This window comes from Hyperolius riggenbachi, chromosome 9 (assembly GCF_040937935.1).
Source record: "Hyperolius riggenbachi isolate aHypRig1 chromosome 9, aHypRig1.pri, whole genome shotgun sequence".
NCBI lineage: Eukaryota > Metazoa > Chordata > Amphibia > Anura > Hyperoliidae > Hyperolius > Hyperolius riggenbachi.
The window spans coordinates 70,768,607-70,790,787 of record NC_090654.1 but is presented as its reverse complement, the minus strand read 5'-3'; the positions used below and the strand labels follow the sequence as shown (position 1 = coordinate 70,790,787).

General features: G+C 44.4%; 1 protein-coding gene across 4 annotated transcripts in view; it reads right to left on the bottom strand.

Moving 5' to 3' along the window:
* CACNA2D2 (calcium voltage-gated channel auxiliary subunit alpha2delta 2) overlaps positions 1-22,181 on the bottom strand; it is a 452,238-nt gene that overhangs the window by 58,434 nt on the left and 371,623 nt on the right. For 2 of the 4 annotated variants that reach the window (XM_068253000.1, XM_068253002.1), the window contains exons 13-19: positions 11,663-11,741; positions 11,361-11,410; positions 10,016-10,105; positions 8,237-8,311; positions 6,807-6,893; positions 6,595-6,669; positions 2,090-2,161 (exon numbers count right to left, since the gene is read on the bottom strand). In XM_068253000.1, coding sequence (XP_068109101.1) covers positions 2,090-2,161; positions 6,595-6,669; positions 6,807-6,893; positions 8,237-8,311; positions 10,016-10,105; positions 11,361-11,410; positions 11,663-11,741 — 528 coding nt within the window. The remainder of the gene's footprint in view (positions 1-2,089; positions 2,162-6,594; positions 6,670-6,806; positions 6,894-8,236; positions 8,312-10,015; positions 10,106-11,360; positions 11,411-11,662; positions 11,742-22,181) is intronic. The other 2 variants (XM_068253001.1, XM_068253003.1) reach the window with 1 other exon arrangement.

The window sequence follows — 22,181 nt, the reverse complement described above, 5'->3', positions numbered from 1 at the left end:
AGGGTTCTTTACCCCCCAAATGCCCCCCTGCAAAATCTACGACCAACTTGGTCGTAGATTTTGCTGCTTTTGAGGCAGGGCTAACGGCTGCAGCCCTGCCTCTCAGCGCCGTCTATCAGCGGCGCATCGCCGCCTCTCCCCCGCCCCTCTCAGCGAAGGAAGACTGAGAGGGGCGGGGGAGAGGCGGAGATATGCGCTGACAGACGCGCGTGAGGCAGGGCTGCCGCCATTAGCCCTGCCTCAATGCGGAAGCGCTGCCCGGGACTCCATGAGGAGATTGGGGAGGTAAGGGACCCCCGTTTAGCCGCGGGATAGCGGCGTCTTAGCAGGGGCACACATGCCCCTGCTGCATATAAGCACTGAAGCGAGATTTATTCTCGCTTCAGTGTCTCTTTAAGGCTAAGCTGCAGGGCCGTACAACTCAGCACACAAGTGACCCCCCCCCCCCCCCCCCCCCCCCTTTTCTCCTCACCAACAGAGCTTTCTGTTGGTGGGGTCTGATCGCTCCCCCAGTGTTTATTTATTTTTTTATATAAATATTTTTCTTCTTCTATTTTTTAACTAAAATGCCTAGTTTTTTTATTTGTATCCCCCTCCCTTCCCCCGTCAGCCTATCGCTGTGATCGGCTGTGATAGGCTTTAGCCTACGGCTGTCCCCAGTACAGTGCTGCCTTAGATCGCAGCGCTGTACAGACTTATTAGACAGCGATTTTGCCGTTTAACAGTCTCCGCGCGGCACTGGGAGACTGATGGCGGCGTGGAGCTCTGTCATCCATGCGGAGATGTGCACGCATTTGTGCGCACAATCTCCTGCAAACCTCATTCCCAGCCATTCACGCCAATCGGCATGGAGCAGTCGGCAAGAGGTTAATAGGCACCTTTAGTCTTGCCCAATAATTCCTTACTGAATAGGTAAATGTCTCCAAGCAGGATTAAAACGCTGGTTTCCGGTCTCAAACATAGTGTCTTTAAAAAACAACTAATCTGAGAAGAGAAGGAGGCTGCTATATTTATTTCCTTTTAAGCAATGTGGATTGCATGGCTGTCCTTCTGATCCTCTGCATCTAATACTCCATATCCCCTGAACAAGCATGCAGATCAGATGTTTGACTGCATTTGTCCTGTGCTTGTTTAAGAACAGTTGGGCAACTGGTATTGTTTAAAAGGAAATAAATACGTTAGCTTCTGTATCCCTCTCAGGTCAATAGTCCTTTTACCAGTACACTAATCCACCCTGATAGCAGGTACAGTACTACCTCATCTTTGTGTGTACTCTGACAAATATAACCATATTATTTTATCAAGCCAAATGTATTTTCGTATTCTATTACATCAGGTATGGGAAGCGGCATTAAGGTAGTCCCCGGTTAACGAACGAGATAGGGACTGGAGGTTCGTTCTTAACCTGAATCTGTTCTTAAGTGGGAACAATGTGCTTTCTCTGTCCCCTGTACCTCCTCTGTGCCTCCAGTGTCCCCCTCTGTGTCACATCTGTCCTCTGTACTTGCTTATACAAGTTTAAAAGCGATTTTTTCTTTGAATTTTTAAATCGATTTTTTTCAAAAACTACAAGTCCAATTTTAAAAAAAAATGTTTTTGACTTAGGCCTCATTCACACTGCATGCGTTTCCAGCTGCGTTTTGGGAATGCGTGCAGGAGGCCGACACGCACGACATCCGACAGTGCATAGACTGCACTGTCTGATGTTCACACTGCATGCGTTCCAGACCAGTGCAGTCCAGGAACGCAGGCTGCACGCATTTTTCCAAAAACGCGTGGCTGTCCCATTCACTTTCAGTGAATGGGATCAGCCACGCAACGCATACAAACGCGGATGGCGTGCATTCATACGCGTTGCATTCCGAACGCACGGCTGTCCGCGTTTGTAATGTGAACGGGGCCCATTCCCGTGGAAACACAGAATCCATGCCGTTCGTATCGGTGGGTCGTTCATAAGTCAGGGACTACCTGTATTTCATTATTTTACTCCAGCATAAAAAGCACATATAGTTTGAGTGATTGTTTGTAGGTAAAGGAGGAGTGAACGATGTGAGCTTGGATAAAGTAGTACACAATGTAGCACACTCACCTCCTCTTTATTCTCATCCTCCAGCTCGGCATCTAGGAAGTCCAGCGTCACCGGCTCCTGGAAGTTGATGACCTGAAAGTATAAAAAGAACAGCCCTGGTAAATATAGCCGTATTGGCGGCATAGTGGTTAGCACTTTCACTATGCAGAACTAAAGTTGCAATGCGCCATACGCAGGAAGTCTAAAAGATCCCCACCAGGCCCGAATTTACCTTACAGGAGCCCATAGGCACAGATGTCTGAGCACCTTAGACTCCGCCCCCCATGAACCTACAACCCCCGCGGAAGCGCACCACGGCCATGGGTGGAGTCAAATGTACAAATAATGATTAGATATCAGCCGTACGTGCCCCCTATAGATAGCCATATGTGCCCTCCTTCCCTCTGTTTAGATAGCCAAATGTGCCCCCCCCCCCCCCTTGAGATAACCAGATGTGCACTTCTTTTTTTGCTGCTGTTAATGCTTCTGTACTTCACTGCCGGGGGAAGGAGAGAAGTAGGGGCACTTCAGACAGCTAGCGAACCGCCTCTCGCGCATGTGGGGGTGCAGCAGCCAAGCAGAGCGCCCTCACAGTGCTGCGCCCTATATCAGTTGCTGTCAGTTATAACTGAAATGACAACTGATGTTCAAGGTAATGTCCATGCTTCCCCATAAACTAGTAAGCGATATGACTAGTTAATGGAGTGCTGACATGGAAGCTGTTACGGGGTAATCATTATTTTTAAAATGGAGGACAGATAATTCCATCGATCACAGTGGACAAACAGGACACAGGAGAGGAGAAAAAGATTAATGAGCAGACTCCTTGGGAGGTAAATAAGATGGGTGCATGTATATTTTAACCTTTATTAACCAGGTTGGCTTTAAAGAGAAACCGTGACTAAGAATTGATCTTCATCCCAATCAGTAGCTGATATCCCCTTTCCCATGAGAAATCTTTTCCTTTTCACAAACGGATCATCAGGGGGCTCTGTATTGCTAATATTGTGGTGAAACCTCTCCCACAGTGTGATGTCAGGACCATGATTCTGACAGTTTCCTGTCTGTGAACCTCATTGCATTGTGGGAAATAGCTGTTTATAGCTGTCTCCAATTGCCAAAAAAAAAAAACATGCAGCATCTTGTTCCACAGACATCACCTGCCAGCAGTAAAAATGTGATAAATGTCAGAATGTAAATCAGGGAGAGGAAAGATTTTACAACGGGAAACACTGACTAAATCATTTATACGGTATATAATTATTGTAATAATGAAGCACTTTTTTATTACATTATTTTCACTGGAGTACTTCTTTAACTGCCTGCTCCACAAACTGGCTCTAGACCAGTATTTTTCAACCAGTTCCGTGAGAACCCCTCAGGGGTTCCGCGGCGTTTTGCTGTTTCTGCAGGACAGATCTGTTCTGCTTTCCCCTCCGTGGGACAAAATAGTTCCACTGATGCGAACGGCGGATTGATCAAATCCGCTGCGCATCACGCCGCTCTCTCATAGGGCAGTTTTGGCGCCCTTCAGTGATGAGGAAGAGCAGCGTGGTGGGCGGGGAAAGCGAGCGAGATGGCAAGTGAACAGGAGATGGCTAAGGAACTAAGCAGTCACTGGGTGAGTATGTTAGGGGTGACAACGTGCACTGTAGCGTGTCAGCCTTGTTACCTATATTAGGGGTCCCTATTGCTTCCTAACTATATTCAAAACACCTATGCCTTGTTACCTATATTGGGGATCCCTGTTACTACCTATCTATACTGGGAACAACTATGTCTGATTACCTATACTGGGGGCCCCCATTTCTGCCTATCTATACTGGGAACACCTATGTCTGTTTACCTATATTGGGGGTCCCTATTGCTGCATACCCTATAATGGGAACACCTATGTCTGTTTACCTATATTGGGGGTCCCTATTCCTTCCTACCTATACTGAAAACACCTGCGCCTTTGTTCCTATATTGGGGATCCCTATTCCTGCTTATCTATTCTAGGAACAACTATGTCTGATTACCTATACTGGGGGCCCCCATTCCTGCCTATCTATACTGGGAACACCTATGTCTGTTTACCTATATTGGGGGTCCCTATTGCTGCCCATCTATAATGGGAACACCTATGCCTGTTACCTTTACTGGGGGACACCTTTGCCTGGTTACCTATACTGGAGGCCCCCTGTTGATTGGTGCAATTTATATGTAAAATTGATTCCTACATTGTATATGGGTGTGATTAATGCATTTATTATGTGAGATGATGATTTATGCATTTGCTATGGCAGTAGATTGGTGCAATTTATATGTGGATTGATTGCTACATTGTATACAGGGGTAATTAATGCATGTATTATGTATGATGGTTACTGCATTTGCTATGATAGTAGATTGGTGCAATTTATATGTGGGGTGATTAATGCATTTATTATGTGAGATGATTACTACATGTGCTATGGTAGTAAATTGGTGCAATCTATATGTGCAACATTTTTGTACATAATACATGACATTAGTGGTGAGAGAATGCTAATTAGTGAACATTTTAAGTTTGAAATCAAAATGGCAATGTTTCTCGGCATCATTTTCATGCAGGGGTTCCCTGAGATTTGAAAAAAAATGTAAGGGTTCCTTGGCCCAAAAAAGGTTGAGAAAGGCTGCTCTAGACTGATAGGGACATTAGCTTGGGAGCCCTGCATAGCGACAATTAGTGATGAGCATTATTCAATGATCCCTGTGATGTGTTGAAGAAAAACCTGTTGGCAGTATACAAATGTAAAAAAAGAATAATATGTTTTTCTGCTAATACATTGTACTGTAACAAATGAAACACTCACCACTGAACAGAGATTTGAAGCCAAACTGGTACCTGCACTGGAACATGGAAGCCATCACTGCACACCCCATGTTCAAAATATCATGCTTGCCTCATTGTTATGCTGAGTTTATTGGATTAAAGGGGACCCGAGGTAAAAGACACATGGAGATTAACAGATTTAATTCCTTTTAAACAATACTAGTTGCCTGGCAGTCCTGCTCATCTTTCTGGTCACTAGGGACTCAATCACATACTTGTAACAAGCATGCAGCTAATCCAGTAAGACTTAAATCAGAGACACATGATCTGCATACTTGTTCAGGGTCTATGGCTAAAAGCATTAAAGGCAGTGGATCAGCAGAACAGCCAGGCAACTGGTATTGCTTAAAAGGAAATAAATATGTCAGCCTGTATAGGTCTCTCACCTTATGTTCCCTTTAAAGGACACCTGACCCGAGGCAAAGCCACCTAGTGGTAAGCACTGAGGTGTGTTCAGGCTGGATTCACATTCCTCTGTGTGTTGTCTATTTCTCTCCCCTTTCTCTCTTGCTCCCAAACTTATGAGATAATGAACTGTATGTGTAGTACAGCTAAGAAATAGAACTTCAGTAGCAAAGAAAAAAGTCTGATATTGTTTTCCAGTACAGGAAGAGTTAAAAAAAACTTCTGTTATCTATGCAAAAGAGCTTCGCTGAGGTGTTTGACCCAACTCGGCCGAATATAGTCCTGTTTTCTGAGGCACTTAAACAGCCAAGAGACAGTGAAAGACTGCTTGATCTAAGGTTTTACTGCAGGAAAGCTCAGAGGATCATTATTTCTGCTTTGGTTTATAGCTTAAAAGACGGAGTGTGGTTTTAAAACTGCAACTGTGACAGTCTGATGCAATGTTATGTAAAAGACCTATTTAACAGAAAATAAATAATCCTAATAATATGAAACTATTTTCTTTGCTATTAATGTTCTATTCATTATCCGTACTACACATACAATCCATTATATCATAACTTATTTTCGCTTCAGGTTTGCTTTAAAGAAAGTCAATGGGGCGCGAAAGAGGAGAGAATGGGAGGGCAAAAGGAGGAGACATTACCATAAACCTGTTTAGCCGAAAGTCAATATTTTTCAAGAGGTGATTACGCAACTGTAGGGAACGAGGAAAGGAACAAACAACATACAGAGGTACGTGGATCCAGTCTGAACTTACTGTACTTACCCTGTACTTACCTTCATTAGCCTTGCTCGGGTCAAGAGTCCCTTAAGATGGTGGCTGGATGGTGTAATGGTTAAGGGCTCTGCCTCTAACACAGTAGACCTGGGTTCAAATCTCGTCTCTGCCTGTTCAGTAAGCCAGCACCTATTCAGTAGGGGACCTTAGGCAAGACTCCCTAACACTGCTACTGCCTATAGAGCGCGTCCTAGTGGCTGCAGCTCTAGCGCTTTGAGTCCGCCAGGAGAAAAGCGCAATATAAATGCTATTTGTCTTATCTTAAGATCTTTATGAGTACGGTAACTGATCTGGAACCAGGGTGCAGCTCAGTAAGTATTGAAATCACAGGATCAAGTCAAGTAACTAGAATTTTTTTAAAGAAAGTTAGCCTCTATTTTTCTACCACTACAAATTTCCTTTAATGATACCATTATTTAAAAAAAACAAGAAGAATGTAAAGAAGGGTTTCACTTCTGTTTGATAACAGATGAGGAATCTTACTTGTGGTTTCAAGTTAGGGTGGAGCAGAACATATCCATTCAGATCGATTGCAAACATGTAGCCATTGGCGCCCAGCTGAAAAGAGAGACCCAATATTGGTATAAAAATGTGATGGGTGTTTTGCACGCCTAGTTTTGCAAACCCTGGAGACACGCACAGCCCACCCAAGTCACACTGTCCACACTAGTTTACAAGACAATGGCTGAACTTACGTTGTACCGAGGCATCAGCTTCTGGATGTCATCAAGGGCAACATCAATACCCATCACACCAAGAATGAGCTGGTTCTGGCGACTCTGCTAAAGGAAAACAGTACAGCAAAAAGAGAAACAAGTGGGAGAGAGAAAAAGAGAGAGAGACAGAATGGGTTTAGGTGGAGACAGGAGAGAGAATTGGTGGGGTGTAAGAGGAGAGGGATAGTGGTAATGGGGGTGCGAGATAGAGGTGGTTGTCAAGAGAATGTATGAGAAAGAAAGACAAAACACAAAAAAAATAAATAAATAAAGGAGGGAAAATGAGGGGTGATTAAAGAATAGAAGAGAGAGTGGGAAACAAGTGGGAGATGGAGACGAATGGGGATACAGAGGGGCAGAGAGAAAGAGAGGAGGATGACCATAAAAAAGATAACAGAGACAGAAAAGGAACAGTGGATGAAAACAAAGAAATAGAAAAGGGGGTGGAAGCAGAGGGACAGAGAGAAGGGAAGGATAAACAGGAAAGGAGGAGAAAGTGGAGGGGAAAAAAGAGTGGGAGACAGAAAGGAAGCGGAAGAGAGAGAGAGAAGAGGGGGAGACAGAAAGTGAGTGGGAGAGAGAAGAGGGGGAAGAGAGAGAGAGAGAAGAGGGGAAGACAGAAAGGAAGCGGAAGAGGGGGAGACGGAGAGTGGGAAAGAGAAGAGGGGAAGACAGAAAGGAAGCGGAAGAGGGGGAGACAGGGAGTGGGAGAGAGAAGAGGGGAAGACAGAAAGGAAGTGGTAGAGACAGAAAGGGAGAGGGGGAGAGAGAAAGGGAGAGAGGAGAGACAGAAAGGGAGCGGGAGAGGGGGAGACAGAAAGGGAGCGGGAAAGAGAAGAGGGGAAGACAGAAAGGGAGCAGGAGAGAAAAGAGGAGGGAGACAGAAAGGAAGTGGTAGAGACAGAAAGGGAGTAGGGGAGAGAAAAAGGGGGAGATAAAGAAAGGGAGCGGGACAGAAAGGGAGAGAGGAGAGACAGAAAGGGAGAGGGGGAGACAGAAAGGGAGCGGGGGAGAGAAGAGGGGAAGACAGAAAGGGAGCGGGAGAGAAAAGAGGAGGGAGACAGAAAGGAAGGGGGAGAGGGGGAGACGGGGAGTGGGAGAGAAAGAGGAGGAAGACAGAAAGGGAGCGGGAGAGACAAGAGGAGGGAGACAGAAAGAAGAGAGAGAGGGTGAAGACAGAAAGAAGAGAGAGAGGGAGATTGGTGGAACAAGCACAAAAATATTTAGTTAAGGTGTAAACAATAAAGGAAATTAAACCAAATGATATAAAACCTGGAAATCTTGATAACATCTATCTTTATGCTAAAATTTGCAAATACGAAAATGTTAAGACTGGATCAGATAGTTACATAGAGTTAATCATTACAATCCAACATGGTCTAAGAAACATCATTGTTCCAATAGCTCACCTTCCCAGGGTTCCCCGAGTCGTCTGTTGTCAGGTTAAACACTGGAAGTGTTCCAGTCACCACCAGCCCCAGACCCTGTAATGACATATAATCAATGTTACTGAGAGAGATCACTCTCCGGTTTCCGCTGAAGGTTAGAATTATGCCTCGAGGTGTGGGTTTTCCCCATTAGAGACTATTTTGTGTATTAGACTGTACTCAACAGCTGTCAATAGCAAGACTCCTATCGTGGTTCTGCACTCATCAATGATACACCATAACTCAGTCACAGAGGTAGGGAAGAGGAACTGCCTCTACACAGATATGTTAAAGGGAAACTCCGACCAAGAATTGAACTTTATCCCAATCAGTAGCTGATACCCCCTTTTACATAAGAAATCTATTCCTTTTCACAGACCATCAGGGGGCGCTGTATGGCTGATATCGTGGTGAAACCCCTCCCACCAAGAAATTCTGAGTACGTGCTCTTGGCAATTTCCTGTCTGTGAACCTTGTTGCATTGTGGGAAATAGCTGTTTACAGCTGTTTCCAACTGCCAAAACAGCAAGCAGCAGCTAACTCACTTGCCAGCAGTAAAAATGTCACCATGTGATAAATGTCAGAATATAAATCAGGGATTTAAAATATTTTACAATGGGCAAATACTGACTGAATCATTTATACATAATTATTGTAAAAATGAAGCACTTTTTTTATTACATTATTTTCACTGGAGTGCCTCTTTAAGGTGGCCACGCATGATACAATCAAATTGATTGATTATATTTTCCTGTTTTGTCGATAAAAAAAAGATTGATTGTATAACAAATCTAAAAGAAACGTTTTCTAAATGAGAACAAATTATTGATTTTTCTAAATCCGATTGGATGTGTTGGAAAAGTCAGATAGGAAGATATACACTGCAGGAGCTTTTTCTAAGCGCTTTGTGATTTTAAAAGCTCTTGCTAATGTAATGCTATGGATGTGATTTTATAAAAACCGCCCATAGCATTGCATTAGAAAGAGCTTTTCAAATCACTAGCATTTAAAAAAACTCTTGCGGTGTAAACCAGCCCTTACTAGTTATTGAGGCCCAGTTCACATTTGCGTTTTTTCACAGAACCGGCCATACGGATCCGGCCATCAGGATCAGGTAAAAACAATCAGATTTTACAGCCAGTGTGCTGTAAGCTGTCCATTATTCTATTTGTTCCTATGTAGCTGCAAAACTTTCCGTTTCCACTGGGCAAAACGGTCTAGGAAATTAGGTCCTGCTGCATTTTTTTGTCCATTGAGTGGAACGGACAACGGACCCGTACAAGCGGATGGATGTGAACGGATTCATTGGTTTAACCTCTAGCCGACCACTCCACGCCAATTGGCCGATCGCCGTCATTGGCTGACGGGTGGAAGGCAGGATTTAGAGGAAAAGAAATAAAAATAAATAACAGAATTTATTAAAAAAACAAAAAACAAATATTTATAAAAAAAAACAAAAACCCACTGGGGGAGCGATCAGACCCCACCAACAGAAAGCTCAGTTGGTGGGGAGAAAAGGAGGGGGGGGGGGGTGAAATCCCTTGTGTGCTGAGTTGTGCGGCCCTGCAGCGAGCCCTTAAAGCTGCAGTGGCCAATTTAACAAAAAACGGCCTGGTCTTTAGGGGGGTTTAACACTGCAGTCCTCAAGTGGTTAACATTGGATCCCAGTCCATTTCTAAGCAGGATTGGGATTGTACATACATGTTTATCTCATCATGTTACAGGTTACTTCAGGTACCCTTTAAATATCACAGTACTCACAAGAGCATCCTGGTATACGTTTGTCCACTGAACTTGTTTGGCTTCATTTCCTGCAAGGACCATTGGCCGTCCGAGGACATCGAGATATTCCTGATTAACACCAAAAGGCAAAAGGTTATTCTATTCAAAACCTGATTTTCAGGCTACAGGTGCCCATTAATAGTATAATTTTTAATTGCAGTGCCCCCTATTAGTCTAAGCACATCTAACGAATGCATTTCAGCAGGCACAATTTAAGAAAAAAAAAATCACTACATGTGCTTCTGACTGTGTTTGGTGTCTACATGCATTTTGTTAGGAAGCTGGAGAGAACTAGCTCCACCTGCAGGTGGCACTGTGTGCAGAACTGATGCACTTTACCGATGTACCAGCAGCGGTATAGCCATTACTATGGGATTGGGCTGAAGTTCCCTATCTCACCTGCAGATGGTATCGAATGTATGGACTGTCTGGGACATTCACCTCCAGCCAGCAAAGGTCATTCCTTCTGCCTGGGACAGCCCATGTTAAAAAGGGAACCTTATGTGAGAGTGATATGGAGGCTGCCATATTTATTTCGTTTTTAACAATACCAGTTGTCTGGCAGACCTGTTGATCTTTCAGGCATCAGTTATGTCTAATGCCCACACCTGAAACAAGCCTAAGGCTAATCCAGTCAGAACATCACTGAGTCCTGCCTTGTCATATCCTGCTACAAATAGTGATCACTTGTTCATGCACTTTGGGCTCTGTAACAATTTATCTAAAATGTCTAGTTTTTTTTTCCAGTAGATATTATCCCTTTCTGCTTAGAAATCAAGCAGAAAGAGATAGATGTACAGCGACTGGGCGGCATCACGCAGCCTCGTCACATGATCAGCTTGTCACATGACTATGACTGTCCAACAGAGAACTCCGTTCATGAAGGTGTTTGGATTGCCTGTTTGCCCAAGCTCTGGAACTTGAGATGGTGTGGTGCTTTCATGTTGGCAGCAGTTGGGAAGTGAAAGCTTTCAGCACATGGACCTCTCTTGTAGCATGTCTATCACCATGGAGCTAAGGTAGACAAAGGTCTTTAACTTAATTTTGGAGTTGGTAGGTTTGTTTAGTACCTACGTCTATAAACCCTGCATAGCAATGTATAGTACTAGACAGCCATTTTTTTTAGCTAACCCCCTTTGGCCAGCAGTGTGCCAAAATGTCAGTGCATGGAGTTTCTCAAGTCACCACTGGCAGGTTACCATGGAGCTGGGTTCCAGCATGTTTATGGTTCATATTGTGCATTTTCAGGAAATTAAAAAATATATAGTCAAAGGGTACTTGTAAAATCTACTGCTGTCTAGAGATCCTTTTCAATCCTTCGTACCTGGGTGTTTATCCGGATTGCTCCTATAGACGGAATTTCAAAATAGTAACCTATAGAACAAGACTAAAAATTAGTAACAGTTTTGTGAACACATAACCTATGCACTGCACACAATCTGGAAAACTACCACCACACAAACCTATAGTACGCTGACAATTGGTGCCGTCTATGGCAGCCAACCAAATTTTGACTCATTGATACAACAACCAAGTTGGCTGCAATAGGCAACATCTTGATTTTATGCTGACCCAACAATTGCCATTTTCTTCTACAACACATAAGCGAAGGAAAACAGCACTCACCCTTATTGGCGCAAGCCATCCACTGCAATGGAGTGACATCATAATTGTGCTGCCCAACGGAGAATGTAAAAACCCGAACCTGCAAAGAAAAACACAGTTCAGTTCTAAACCGCCTGTTACAGAAGTCCCATTTTCACCAATATTCGCATTAATACTGTATCTGATCTTAGCAATGAAAATTACCAATCAGTTCAAAGTGATCGCAAGAGATAATTAGTGTGAAAAAAGCCTCCCCTGTGGAGTGAGGGTTAATTATGTACCTGGCAACAGAGGTTCTTCTCATGGTTGATAGCTCTGTAGCCACCTGGTGTCAGAAGATCCCTGAGCCTGGTACATACATTCTGGAATTTGGCCAAATTTTCTAAACACAGATGCATGTTTTTTATGTTTTAACTATTTGAAGGTTTATATCATCTGAACTACTGCAAAGACTATAGGTGCTCTTTGCTGGCAGGGAGTGACTGAGTCTCTGCAGTCATGTGGTCATCTGATTGAAATTGAACTGTGAAGGATGTGGGCTTTGTTGACCCTGAGACCAGTGGTAGATGTGTGCTCTACCAGGGCACATAGTCTACGTGGCTATGGATCTTCACCAGAGCATTCTGCAAGAGTTGATGGGATGCCATTTATAATATGTGATGGGGTACTTTGTTGTCTAATAGCCGTCGGGTCACGACCCCAAGTACTGCTCCACAGGACACAGTGAGAACAGGAAGCTCCTTTGGTCTACAGTTTGGAGGAAATGTAATCGGGAAATGAGCCTGGAAGTAAGAGAAGCCAGTGGACTATTGTTGTTGAAATAATTAGCAACGGTCAAGGCAGGCAGACTTACTTGAGATTCAGGTTGGGGCATCCTCCTGGCCCCATCCGTGGTCCCGCTAGCAGCTCTGGTAATGCGCCGACTTCAGGTGAAGTCATGCATGCTCACCCCTGCTGCATGGCTATCGTGACATCACGCTGGCCGACCCAAGAGTCCTGCGCATGCGCGGTTTAGTCTTTTAGATCAGCCGGCATGATGACGCCATGTGCACGCAGTGGGGGCGAGTATGCGCAACTTCACCCAAATTCAGCGCATTACCAGAGCTGTCAGCAGGACTGCGGATGGGGCCAGGAGCATGCCAGGGATCTTCACGGGCTACGGTGGGCTGGAGGAAGCCCCAGGTAAGTCCAGTTTTTACAGCACTGGTCAGGGTCCCTTTAAATAGGCCAGGATGACGCCATTGGGAACAAGTTGTCAGCTTGTGACACGCGGTAGGCAGACACACCTACCGGTACGCCTATGGGGTAGACACGCGCCTGGACACAGCTGCCCTCAGATGTGACTAAGTAAAGTGGCTGCCTCTCCACCGCTCGTGCCAAGCGCACGGCAGGAAGTGAATTCACTGCCTCAGCCTCTCATGTGAAAGAGGCCATAGTGAGGGAAAATAAACTCCTATATCACTTCCGCTAGTGTGCATGTGCATCAGAAGGCTTCATAGCACTCTATAAAATGGGAGCTTAACCATTCATCTCATCATAATATACATCCTCCCACAAGCCCCGGTGATTTTCCTGCCGGCAACTGCACCCAATTTTCCTTCAAAGTAAGAAAAATTCCTTCCCGGCCCCCAAAGGCATAAAGATCAATTGCTAGGATCAATCTATTCCCGTACTATGCTCTAGTAATTATAATCGTGGAGGCCATTGGCTGTAAGAAACTCATCCGCTCCTGATTTTAAAATTCTCTTATTGATTTTTTCATTACCGTCTCGTGCAGATAGTTAGTCCATGGCTTAACCCTCTTGCCATAGCGGTCCTCCTCTTATGTTGATGGTAGAAATGAATTTCTACTCAAAGCTAATGTTCCCTTTGTCCTTGGAATACAATATTCACTTGTCAAATCCTTAAAATGTCCTTGGATATATTTATACATATTAACTTGATCATCTACAAGGTATCTCCTTCCACCGTAGAACCACCAAGTTGTAGATGAGACCAGTTTGTCCTTTTCTGTAATTTAGATGCAGCCACTGTGCTTTAGAATATATTCTATGTCACCTACATATGTTTTGGAGCTGTCCTAAAGTTACACCACTTTGGACAGAAGTAGAATCTCATATTAGCAGAACATGCCTTCCTGGCTTCAAATTATGCCCTTCTTTAGCATTATTGATGGTTGACATAGATAAAATTCCTCCCAATCTACAACCCATTATTGTCCATCTCATCCTGAACACACTCTATACAATCTCTTCGAACTGGAAATCTCAGGAAAACTTGGTATTTCGACAGGTACTATCCTCTACCTGTTCAAACATCCAACTAGAGCAAAAGATCAGAGCTAGATTAGGAGTTAAATCTGAACACTACAGTATCCCTAAATCTTGGTTATAAACCCCTGGCTTAGGTTTATGTATATGCAATTTTCTTCTCTATATTCAATGATGACATCAGAGTCTGTCGTTAGCTAATAATGCTTAGACCTTGGTTTGTTATGTCTGTTCCTTATGTTCTATAGGTTAAGGTTGAAGGTTATTACTTATAGCCATTTCTCTTCTTGGAAACCAACTACAAGTCAAACCAGACGATTTACCTACACTGGCGGGTGGCCTTATGGCCATCTGGTCCCGCCGGTTTTAGTAATTGGGCTCACCCCTCTTGATGACTACCCTCAGGGGCGTAGCAATAGGGGGTGCAGAGGTAGCGACCGCATCGGGGCCCTTGGGCCAGAGGGGCCCCAAAGGGCACTCCCTCAACTACAGTATTAGCTCTCTATTGGTCCTGTGATCATAATATTCACTTCTATAGATAATTTGAATAGTGGTAATCATTAACAAACTATTCCCTGTCCCCTTCTTGTACCTCTAACACTGTAGTTGCCATTGGCAGGTTTTGGTTCGCCGTATCAATTGTTATGTATAGAGTGCTTGGGGGGCCCCATTGTAAAACTTGCATCGGGGCCCACAGCCCCTTAGCTACGCCACTGACTACCCTAAGGGTTGTGTAAATGTTAGATAAGGGGCTCTCCTCCTGATTAATGACTTGTCCTGTTAAGTATAATGATATCTCTTTTTCATTGTTCCGCATTTGTACAATGGGCTGTGTATCCCAATAATTTGTAGTGAACTGCCTATCTTAAGCCCAATCTACACGATATGATTCTTTGTGCGATTCAATTACGATTCTATTTACGATCCGATTAAATCTGACATGTCCGATCTGGTTTCAATTCGATTTCCCTTTGCAAAACAATGGCAAATCGAATCGAATCCCGATCGGACATGTCGGATTTAATCGGATCGTAAATAGAATCGTAATCGAATTGCACAAAGAATCGTATTGTGTAGATGGGGCTTTACCTGTTACAATTTACAATATAAAACTTTGTATAACAAAAAAAAAAAAAAAGAATATATTCTATGCCTTGCTTACACTAAGGCACCACAAACTGCCCCCCCCCTTAGAAATGTGGCTTGCAAATGATTTACGCAGGTCAGTTGTAGACTGAATCTGAACATGAAGTGAGAAGGATATGTAGGCTGCCATATTTATTTCATTTTAAATCATACCAGTTGCTTTTCAGCCCTGCTGATCCTCTTTCTCTTATACTTAGCCATAGACCTTCAACAAGCATGCAGATAAGACATTTTGTTTTTTGAGTTTTCACATTTTCTTTTTCAAAATAAACATGGGTGGTAGAATACGGCTGTCACCTCAATCACTGCATTGTATCATAGAAAACATAAGTAAGAATTATTTACTAGAAAACCACAGACAATGTTTGCAATGTGTGCACAAATTACAGCAATTACAGCAAACCCTGAGACCACCAGGGAGAAGGAGAAAAAGCTCCAGACACACTGGGACCAAATTGTGGGCCAACCTCAATGTCTATTGGCCACCTCCCTCGCTTATACAATTCCCTGGTGTCTAATGGCCCCCTACCTCCCTTATACATTTTCCTGGTTTCTATTGAGCCCCCTCCCTACCCAATACAGTTCCCTGGTGTCTAGTGCCCACCCCCCTTTCATATACAGTTCCCTGGTCTCTAGTGAGCCCCCTTCCTCCCCTATACAGTTCCCTGGTGTCCAGTGCCTGCCCCCCCAACACAGTTCCCCGGTATCCGATGACCCCCTCCCTACTTATATGGTTCCCTGGTGTCTAATGGCTTCCTTCGCTCCCTTATACAGTTTCCTGGTGTCTAGTGCCCACCCTTCCTCTTCTATACATTTCCCTGATGTCTAGTGGCCCTCCTTTCTCCTTTATACAGTTCCCTGATGTCTAGAGGTCCCTCTCTCTCCCTTATACAGTGAGTACCCTGGTGTCTAGTGTTCCTATCCTAATGCCTTACACCGTTCCCTGGTGTCTAGTGGACCCCCTTCCTCCCCTATGCAGTTATCTGGTGTATAGTGCTACTATACTCCTCCCTTACACAGATCATCGGTGTCTACTGCCCCCTCCCTCCCCTATGCAGGTCCCTGGTGTCTAATGGCTCCCCTCTCTCCCCTTTACAGACTCCTGGTGTCTAGTGGCCTCCTCTCACCCAATACAGTTCCCTGGTGTTTAGTGCCCCCCCCCCCCCAACAGTTCCTTGGTGTCTAGTAGCCTCCTCCCTTCCCTATACAGTTCCCTGGTGTCTAGTGGCCCCTCCCCTTCACCATGTGGCTTCATAGTTCCAGCACTTAGCCATATAGGCTTAGTGCTCATGGGCCAGACATTAAGCAAAGCGGGGAAACCTCTTGCTGGCCAGATTTCATGGCACCATGGCCCACAGTTGCTATAAAGAGGGCCATATAAAGAGATGAGAGGTCTGCATATAACAAAGTGGGTCATCTGACATTACAAAAAATGCAGCAATTGTGATTTTGTTTTTACTATAAATATATCCTTTGTATAAATATGTCATATTCAGCTTTGACTTGTCCTGGAATATCACAGTCAGCGAAGGAGAGGCCTATCAGAGCCTGTTACTATCAGTGCTGCACATCTTTCTGACAGGTCAGATGAAGGAGAAAGGAGAGGACAGCCGCCCACAAGTACGCGGGAAGGAGAGCGGATAATATGCAATTGACTGCGGCTATACAAACTACATCATGGAGGGACATGGAGGGACATGGCTGAAGGTCACCAGTGGCAAATAGTTTCAAAGGAAATTCCACGTTCACTATGAAATGGTCAGAGACACAGATAGGTGGCTTTTGGGTCTGTGGTGTTCTATACAGAGTCATAGATAGTACGATATCCCTACTAAACCATAATGTACCGTATATTATCCTGAAAATGTGGACAGGTTACCAGGAAACTAAGGCCGGTTTCAGACTGCCAACCGGCGTTGTTGCTGCGTACATCACACTGCACTGCTAAAAATAGCCTTCGGAGATTACCATGGCAATGTACCATCATCTCCCTTCTGGCTGCAAGCCAAGCAGGAAGTGAGGCTCTCTCTCTAACGCTCACTTCCTGTGGCCGAAATTAGAATTGCGCGAAAAGTGTATTGGAAAAATACGCTTTTTTCGCTGCAACGCCAAAAAGTTTAAAAAAGCTGTGTCGCCACTGACTTGCATGAGTTCCGGTAGCCGCACGTCACCGCGCATGCTGGCCCCTAACGCGGTGTTACCCAAGCGTCAAATTGCATCGCTCCAGGTATGAAATACACCGTAGACTTAGATTGGTTTAGCGTTACCCTACGACAAAACAGGGTAATGCAACATGCCAGGGAGAATGGGACCTCAAGGTCTACCCTATGTCCATATCATGGAGTTGTTAGAATGAGTCCACTATGTTATTATGGTCTCACAATACCCACTCTCATGGTTGGGCGTAGCAGGTGGTGGCTTTCTAAAAGGAACTTTTGAGTCTCATGGTGGCCAGAAGAGGGACTTGTGTAAATATTTAGGTTAAGGATTGATGCCTCCTTTTGCTGGGAATACACGGCTAGATAATTTCCGACATGTCCGTTCTCCCGTCCAATCGTTTCGCCGCTCTATTTCGCATTGAAGACAATGCAAAAAGATAAAAAAGAGCGGAAGATAAGAGAATCGCCTGTGGAATCGAGAGGGGAATCGATCGATCGGGAGAATCGAGCGGCAAAATCGAGCCGTGTATGCCCAGCATTACAGGTGGCCATACAGCTAACGATTCGACAGCCAATCGACCAACCGTTTCAATAATTATCACTGAATCAGATTAAATCCGATGCCACCACAAGCATGCTTGATCGAAGCTTTGACCAATTTCAGCCTGAAATTGGTCAAGCGTATTGATCGGTCATGCTGGGAATACTCAGACCAATGTGGTCGATCCGGTGCGCACCGGTAATGGCATGCGACATCGCGAGTGACAAAACCCTGTCCGCTTTCAGGACGTATTAGGTTGGAATAAGGTAAGTATTTAACCCTGAGACTCCCCCAGTCCTGTATCATTAAGAAAAAGCCTGGCATGTCAGGATGTGTCTTTTCCACTTTAATGAGCTCACAATGTAGAAGGAGCGCGGTAGAGACATTACAGAAGATGATGAGTATACTGTGGCAGAGGAGGAGGCGGGCTCTCTTTAGGTCCAGCAGACATGGATCAATGCGTAACGAGTGATTGGGTTTATACACGCTTATGATTATATGCCTGTCTGAAGAGGTGAGGCTTACGTTGAAGGACTCAGGGCTTGAAGTATGATGGATGTGGTGTGGAAGAGAATTAGCTGCAGGTATGCATTATTAGTGGAGACAATTAATCAAGCATTGAGTATTGAACAAACTGAGCATACGTCTCCTTCATAAACACATCTCATTTCCAAAAACCTTTAAAGAGAAATCACTCCTCTCAGAATGACGCCATATATTGCAAGGAATAATTGTATGTAATGCGCAAGGATTCCACACTAACAGAAGCTGGGAACAAGAGTGAAAAAAAGCAACAAAAGGGTTGATTAACTAACGTTCTTTTCCATCTTCCTTCATTACTGTGTACCGACCCTCCGAAACTACTTACTGGTCGGTAGAGTCAGAGAAGACTGTGCAGGCGGTGCCCGGCAATGAACGTCGTTGATCGGGCGGCCGGGAGTGCTCTGTGCATGTTAACTACATAGTTGTGACTTAGTGCGCATGCGCAGAGCGCTCCCAATAATGAAAAGAACGTTAGTAGCAAAGAAACAAGACTTACAATTTTTAGATATATTGCTTTTTTTTTTTATAACACTGCTTCATACTGTTACAATTGCAGTTTCTGTATTTTAAGCTATAAAACAGAGGAGAGCTAATGACCCTTTAAACCTTAGAACTTTCCTACAGTAAAACCTCATCTCAAGCTTTCTCTCACTGGTTCTTGGTTATTTAAGTGCTTCAGAAAACAGGACTGTATTTGACCCAGTGGACGGAATATCCAGAGAAGCTCATTTGCATAGATAATGACTGATTTTTTTTAAAACTCTTCCTGTCCTGGAAAACAATGGCCTTAATTCACTAAAATCATGCTGGAGATAATAAGACAAGAGAAAACGTAAGGTGCGTACACCTGCACTACTATAAGGAACGCCGGATCCGTCAGACCCTCCCGCTGGGCGGGCGCTCCAGCGACAGTAGAGCGTGCGTACAGTGTGTGCTCAGCGGATCGTTCAGAAACAGTGTTATCAGTCTGCCGACAGACTGTACACACGCTATGCTATCGCTGGAACGCCCGCCCAGCGGGAGGGTCTGATGGACCCGTCGTTCCTTATAGTAGTGCGTGTGTACGCACCTTTACCTCCACACATCGATCTTGCCTTATCAAGGTGTAGAGATACGTTTTTTACAGTGAGAGTAATCATATCACTTCAGTCTTTTAGTTACCTCCTCTGCAGTCATTTTCACATGCAGTTAATTAACAGCCTGTCTTTAACTTTATAATTTAGCCTGTCTTTAACTTTATAATTCTGTAGTTATTTTAAGGATTGTAGAGTTAACTTTAGAGATCTCACGTTAACTTAAAGACAGAAGAGTTAAAGGGACTCCGAGCTCAGACTAAAAAAAAAATTTGAACTTACCGGGGGCTTTCTCCATCCCAGCCCTGGTCGGGACGTCCCACGCCGGCCTCCTGGCTCTTCTCCCGGCGGCTGTCCGCATAGCGCGGACAGGCCGGTCCCCCTGGCGACACTGGCTAGTGTCGGGCCTTCTCCTTCCTTATACGTCACGAATGACGTCCCACGCCGGCCGCCGCGCGTCATGATGGCGGCCGGCTGACAGCACGGCGCATGTGCGATTAAACCGTCATGACGCGCGTCGGCCGGCGTGTGACGTCATTCGTGACGTATAAGGAAGGAGAAGGCCCGACACTAGCCAGTGTCGCCCGGGGGACCGGCCTGTCCGCAGTATGCGGACAGGCGCCGGGAGAAGAGCCAGGAGGCCGGCGTGGGACGTCCCGACCAGGGCTGGGATGGAGAAAGCCCCGGGTAAGTTCAAATTTTATTTTTAGTCTGAGCTCGGAGTCACTTTAAGTTTAGGTTTGCCTGAGGTAAAATGTTTCCTGAATACTACATGACTTATCACCATGGTGATATAACTCTAGAAACGTTATTAAAGACAGGAGTAAAGCTTAGTGAATTGAGGCCATTGAGACTCCTTTCTTTGCTATTAATTCTTTACTACTTCTATTTATTAGCTGTACTACATACAGTGGTTCGGCCCCCTTAAAGTTTACCACATTTTGTCATATTACTGCCACAAACATGAATCAATTTTATTGGAATTCCACGTGAAAGACCAATACAAACGGGTGTACACGTGAGAAGTGGAACAAAAATCATACATGATTCCAAACATTTAAAAAACAAAACAAAAAAAAAATGCAAAGTGGGGTGTGCATAATTATTCAGCCCCCTAAGTCAATACTTTGTAGAACCACCTTTTGCTGCAATTACAGCTGCCAGTTTTTTAGGGTATGTCTCTACCAGCTTTGCACATCTAGAGACTGAAATCCTTGCCCATTCTTTTTTGCAAAACTGTTCCAGCTCAGTCAGATTAGATGGACAGCGTTTGTGAACAGCAGTTTTCAGATCTTGCCACAGATTCTCGATTGGATTTAGATCTGGACTTTGACTGGGCCATTCTAACACATGGATATGTTTTGTTTTAAACCATTGCATTGTTGCCCTGGCTTTATGTTTAGGGTCGTTGTCCTGCTGGAAGGTGAACCTCCGCCCCAGTCTCAAGTCTTTTGCAGACTCAAAGAGGTTTTCTTCCAAGATTGCCCTGTATTAGGCTCCATCCATCTTCCCATCAACTCTGACCAGCTTCCCTGTCCCTGCTGAAGAGATGCACCCCCCGAGCATGATGCTGCCACCACCATATTTGACAGTGGGGATGGTGTGTTCAGAGTGATGTGCAGTGTTAGTTTTCCACCACACATAGCATTTTGCATTTTGGCCAAAAAGTTCCATTTTGGTCTCATCTGACCAGAGCACCTTCTTCCATATGTTTGCTGTGTCCGCCACATGGCTTGTGGCAAACTGCAAACGGGGCTTCTTATGCTTTCTGTTAACAATGGCTTTCTTCTTGCCACTCTTCCATAAACTTTGTACAGTGCATGACTAATAGTTGTCCTATGGACATATTCCCCCACCTGAGCTGTAGATCTCTGCAACTCTTCCAGGGTCACCATGGGCCTCTTGCCTGCATTTCTGATCAGCGCTCTCCTTGTTCGGCCTGTGAGTTTAAGTGGACGGCCTTGTCTTGGTAGGTTTACAGTTGTGCCATACGCCTGCCATTTCTGAATGATCGTTTGAACAGTGCTCCGTGGGATGTTTAAGGCTTTGGAAATCTTTTTGTAGCCTAAGCCTGCTTTAAATTTCTCAATAACTTTATCCCTGACCTGTCTGGTATGTTCTTTGGACTTCATGGAGTTGTTGCTCCCAATATTCTCTTAGACAACCTCTGAGGCCGTCACAGAGCAGCTGTATTTGTACTGACATTAGATTACACACAGGTGCACTCTATTTAGTCATTAGCACTCCTCAGGCAATGTCTATGGGCAACTGACTGCACTCAGACCAAAGGGGGCTGAATAATTACGCACACACCACTTTGCAGTTATTTATTTGTAAAAAAAAGTTTGGAATCATGTATGATTTGCGTTCCACTTCTCACGTGTACACCACTTTGTATTTGTCTTTCATGTGGAATTCCAATAAAATTGATTCATGTTTGTGGCAGTAATATGACAAAATGTGGAAAACCTCAAGGGGGCCAAATACTTTTGCAAACCACTGTATATAATTAATTGTCTTATAAGTTTATTTCACTTCAGGTTTGCTTTAAAGGGACTCCGAGCAGTGCAGAAACTATGGAAAGATGCATATCATTTTAAAGCTCTCTTTCTCCTCTTTCCAATGACATATAAACCACCACCCTACGTCTTTTAGTTTTCGCTATTTTCGCGATTGAAATTGCCGCGGCCGCGATTTCGATCGCGAAAATAGAAAAAACTAAAAGGTGTAGGGCAACGATTTAGGTGTCGTCAGAAAGAGGAGAAAGAGAGCTTTAAAATGATATCCATCAAGCCATAGTTATATTGT